The 5,458-nt window shown below is 30.0% G+C and overlaps 1 protein-coding gene across 2 annotated transcripts in view; it reads right to left on the bottom strand.

Moving 5' to 3' along the window:
* Positions 1-2,613: 2,613 nt before the first annotated feature.
* The window catches only part of LOC106688546 (FERM domain-containing protein 8-like), a gene marked incomplete at its 5' end in the record, with an annotated part of 24,520 nt that continues 21,675 nt past the window's right edge, over positions 2,614-5,458 (bottom strand). Inside the window, 1 exon segment of one of the 2 annotated variants that reach the window (XM_067044980.1) lies at positions 2,614-2,815. In XM_067044980.1, the coding sequence (XP_066901081.1) occupies positions 2,772-2,815 (44 nt within the window). 2 annotated transcript variants of the gene reach the window in all.

Genomic DNA, 5,458 nt, shown 5'->3' with positions numbered 1-5,458 from the left:
TTTCTTTTCTTTTCTTTCTATTTTTTTTGTTACATTTTTATGTAAATATAAAACACATAATAGATGTCATATTCTAATAAATAATTTTTTTTTTGTCTTTATTAAGCTGAGCAATATTTTTTTTTTTGTATTAACTGGGTGAATTTTTTTTTCTTCTGATTTATTTATTTCTGATTGATAAAGTTGAAATACATTGAGTAAAGTATCTTTGCTTCAATTTGAAAATACATTAAAGATGTCATATTCTATAGAAAGTGTTAATTCAATTTCTTTTTTTTAATGGGTTACAGAACATTTTCTTTTATTTTGAGTGGTAAGATTTTCTTTTTTTTTCTGATTTAATGTTGAGATGAATTCAGTGAATTTTAATTTTAAAATAGAAAAATACATTATAGATGTCATATTCTAATGGGAGAGGTTTTATCATTATTGTTATTATTATTATTTTTGATTGTCTTCATTGGATTAGGCTGTATTTTGTTTTGTATTGAGCGGGAAGATTTTACTTTTCTTCCAAGTTCGAAATGAATTACCTGGAACTAAAGTTCCTCGAATTTTAATTATATTTTGATATTGTTGGAAAACTTAATTTGGGGTGAAATATAATTAACTGTAAAAACTTGTTTTTATTTTTTTTTTCTAAACATTTTTTATTGAAGAATAAAAATACAATTTAGGTATCATATTCTTATGAGAGATTTCTTTTATTCTTGTTTTAAGGGATAGGAATGGGTTTTTAAAGTTTAGTTTAAATAAAAATAATTAATTTTCGAATTCTATCTGCATTCGCCAAGGTTTTATTATAGAAGATCTGTCTGACTTTTGGAAATAATGTCTTCCAACAATTGTAAATTGAAATCTTTTCTAGTTCTTTTGAAAGTCATGTGTGAATATTCTCTTGAGTTTAAATAAAAAGCTTATGGTTAGGACTCATCTTTTAAGTTGATCCTTGGAGTTGCTCACCTATATCTTGGATATATTAATATAAATTTTTTATTTTTCAACTTGAAGTTATTTCTTGTATTATATTATTATTTAATAAATAGTTGGATATTCTAAAAATCCATTGTAATTAATGAAATGTTGATTTAATGTATGAAATTGTTTTCCTTTTTCCCACTTGTAAAGTTAGTTATCCAAATGGTATGTTTGCTAAATGTGATGATATTTATTATTTTGTGTCGTATTGGTGTTATTACTTACAATTATGTTTTTAAAAGTTTTATTGTTAATGTAAATATTTAGTTTCCATTTATTTCTTAATTTCCCAAAGCTTTTTAACATTGTGAAATATAATGCATTAATGAGAACATATTTTTTATCTCTTTAATTTTTACTAAACACTTTTTATTTTATTTGTGAACTCAGTCACTCAGTTTTATTTATTGTTCCATTTAAAATCACAAAAGACATGTCAAAACCATATAATTGTTTGCTTCTTTGTCTAAAGAAATTAATAATAACTTATGATCATTACTTTTTGTATTGTAAAATACTGTGAAAACCAACATAGGTCTAGAGCAAATTGATGCTTTGATTTAAGATTTTACTTTAATTTGTCACCAAAGATGCTCGTCCACTGACGAGAACATCCCTGTGGTTTGGCAGAAAAATTATTTAGATGCTTAAAAGCCCTCCTGAGGAATATGTGGTCAAAAACCCATCAATGGGACGGGGAACAACTTGGTGATTGAGCCTGATCAACTTCTTGTATAATTGGTGATTTCCTATGGGTATAGATATGTTCATAATGAAGTAATATTAAATATATAATCTTCACGAATTATATATTTTTTTGTATTATTTATGTGTAATCTGTTATGTAGGTATAGTTTCAATTTAACTTTCAATATCAGAGGTGATATATTTTATTTCTTAAAAGGGAGCTTTTGGAAAAAAATAATTTAATATATAACAATGATTAGTATGTCAAAGTAATGATAAACCTCCTTTCTCACAATGATGCATGATGTAGTAGTGTATGGACTGAACAACCTTTTATCTGTTCAATCAAAATGGTGAAAAATAAACCAACCAACATTATCCTATTACGTATGTTTTATTCATCTTGAACAATTTTAGTTATGCTTAATTTTTATGTAAATGCATTATTAATATGTGTATATATATATATATAAGAAGTTTGTGAGGGGGCATGATCAATTTTTCATTGATGTCATTAGTTCATAGTATAGTGTGAAATTGTTTTTGAAGGGTTTGGTAAATCATTACGGCTAGGTGCTGGTTCTGCAGTGCATCATTGTTACTGAAGATGTAGGTACATCTTTTGGCAGCTTTTTTATTCTCTCTTTTCACCCTTAGCAATAATTTCCAGACTAGGATTTTCAAAATTGTACCTTGAATTATATAGAGATAAAGAGTAGCATTGGTTATTTTATCAATTAACTGTAAAATTAATTGGAAGATTTAATTCTTTTTTTTTTAATACTGACCTATTAATATATATATATATTTCTTACATGTAAAACTCAGCAGTTTATTTGAAATATGTTTTGCCTAATGTAAAAAAAAAATTTTCCATGTAAAATAAGAACATAATTCTTATATAAGAGAACTGAGTAGCTAACATGCAGGATAGAACAAAGATGCATATTGAGGAATTAAAAATATGTTGATTTTATTTTATTATGATACTAACAAATACCAAGTAATTAATTTGTTTAATGTTTTTATTTTAAAGCATGAGTGAGGTTGATTTTATTTTATTTACAATGTCACAGTGAATGTTATTTTCTTTTTCGCTCAATGTATCAGTAACTGAAGGACCAAGATCCCATTTGTCCTATGCAGCGACCTGGAATAATTTAATAACTCAACAATTATAGTCACATTTGATAAAACTATGAGAGATAAAGAAACTCAGAATGTAGAAATTTATACTTTTTATACTGAATGAATTGATACAGTTTACAACTATTCATTATACACAATTGCTGAAGAAAAGATATTTATTGTAGGAAGTAACCAACTAGTTGTCATCTTTGTTTATCAAACAGCCCTACTAAGTAGGGCAAAATGTTGGTTAACGATAAATTATTTTCTTCTACTATTTTGATACATTTATTGACCACCACTCTGACTATCTTCTTCCAAAAGATATTTATATTACATACACACATACATTTTTTGAATTCACACCTAATAAAAATGAAGAAAGAAAGTGAATGTTGTGAATTACTCAGGAATAATCCAATAACAATGTGAGGCACATTGACTTATATTGTATAAATGATAGCCAAGGATGTGAAAATGATGCTTAACCCACAATGCCACAAGTGAGTCTGTGGTACCCAGTTATGACTATTTTTATATCAGATCATATGCTCAATATAATGCATTTATCTTTATGTATTTAGATAGAAATGGATTATGCAAAATGTTGCCAGTTGTGCTGAGGGTTTAAAATATTTTTTTTTTCCTAAGTTGTAGAGAATAAGCAATTCTATGAAAACGGTAATTATTATTACTTAAAACCCCACAAGTTTGGTGCATCATTTAATTGAAAGTTGAAATTTTGGATTGAGAAAACTTTTAAATTTAAAATAGATGATAACCAGCCCAGGCGCAGAAAAGGTTTATGAAATAATTAATAGTAGAATACTAAGAAATAACTTCACTTGTATTCAATATATTATATCAATATTCAATATTATACAGAGCAAGAGACATCTCTTCAATTAAAGAAAAACTTCAAGATGCTCTCGATCCCATCAACAATTGGTTCAGATCATCAGGACTACAATTCTCTTCTGAAAAAACAAAATGTGTACACTTTAGTAGGAAAAGGAACATACCACAATCACCAGGCCTTTACTTGGGAAATGTTCAATTGCCTTATATTAACGTTCATAAATTCCTGGGGTTGTCGTTTGATAGGCGCCTTTCTTGGGAACATCATATTAAATTATTGAAAGAAAGATGCGTTGGAAAACTTAAAATATTAAGGGTACTTAGCGGAACGAACTGGGGAGCAGACAGGAACTCAATGCTTAAAGTGTATCATGCTCTAATCTCTTCCAAGATAGATTACGGCAGCTTTGTTTACGGCTCCGCTCGTATAAATGTTTTAGCTAAGCTAGACTCTGTACACCACACAGGAATACGCCTCGCTACAGGAGCCTTTAGGACAAGCCCAACCCTTAGTCTGTGTGTCGAAGCAGGTCTACCACCTCTGTTGTTCAGAAGACAAAAGCTAGCCGTTAATTACATGACAAAGTTATACCTACAAAACACGCACCCAACCTATAAATACATCTTCCAACCTAATTTTGCTGCAAAATTCCAACAAAAAAGGAACTCCACATTGCCACTTTCACAGAGAATGGCCTCTACAATAGATAAACTGAGGCAAATCAAACTAACTGCAATAGAAAATGAAGTGCCTCCCTGGACCTATAAAAAACCGAGATTAAACCTTCATCTATCAAAATTTCAAAAGGGAAACACATCACCGGAAGATTATAAAAAACATTACCATAAAATAATCCAGTCTTGACCCGATCTCTTGTTAATTTTTACAGACGGAACCAAATCAGACACATCTACGGCATCCGGTTTTGTAACCCCAAGTACTACCTACAAACATAAATTGCACCAACATTGTAGTATATATACAGCAGAAATCGACGCAATTGTAATGGCACTGAGATACGTAAAGAGCTTACCAATTAATAATGTGGTGATTATTTCAGACTCACTGAGTGTCCTGAAAGCCTTGAAGAGCATGTATCCGGAACACCACGGACTTCATTGTGTTTTAGAACAAATAAAAATTTTGAACGACGATGGAAAAATTATACATTTAATCTGGTCACCTAGTCATATTGGGATTAGAGGCAACGAAATGGCTGGTAGGGCAGCAAAAAAGACGCTCAACCTTCCGGGACCAAGTAAAGCTTTCTTGACAGCTTCGGAGCTCGCACGGCCAATAAGAGAGGCCATATTATAGGAGTGGCAGGCACTGTGAGGTGCATGTCCCAGGCCCGGCACTTTTCGAATTTTGAGTTGAAACTTATACACACATTAGTACCTAATTAGTACTAAAATTTCAGAATTAGTACCCAAAAAGATCGCGAGTTATTACGTGTTCAATTCTGCCAGGTCACGACTATACGAATTAGTACTTGGTTTGTACAATGTAACAGAAAAATATTAAAGTTAGTACCTAAAGTGATGATGAGATATCCAACATTCTAATTTCGACCTAATTAGAAAGCAAGTTATGGAACATCATACCTATAGTTGGCCATTTGGTATCGAATTTTGAATTGAAACTTTGACTTACATTTTGGCCTCCATAGGGCTATATAACCCTGAATTGTTATAATTAGTACCTAATCAGAAAGCGAGTTATGGAAGATCATAGTTTTGATGGACCCGATAACATTATAGATACCTATAGTTGGCCATTTGGTATCGAATTTTGAATTGAAACTTT

This window comes from Halyomorpha halys, unplaced genomic scaffold, assembly GCF_000696795.3.
Source record: "Halyomorpha halys isolate HHAL.00 unplaced genomic scaffold, Hhal_1.1 Scaffold1151.1, whole genome shotgun sequence".
NCBI lineage: Eukaryota > Metazoa > Arthropoda > Insecta > Hemiptera > Pentatomidae > Halyomorpha > Halyomorpha halys.
This window is presented reverse-complemented; position numbering and strand designations above follow the sequence as displayed.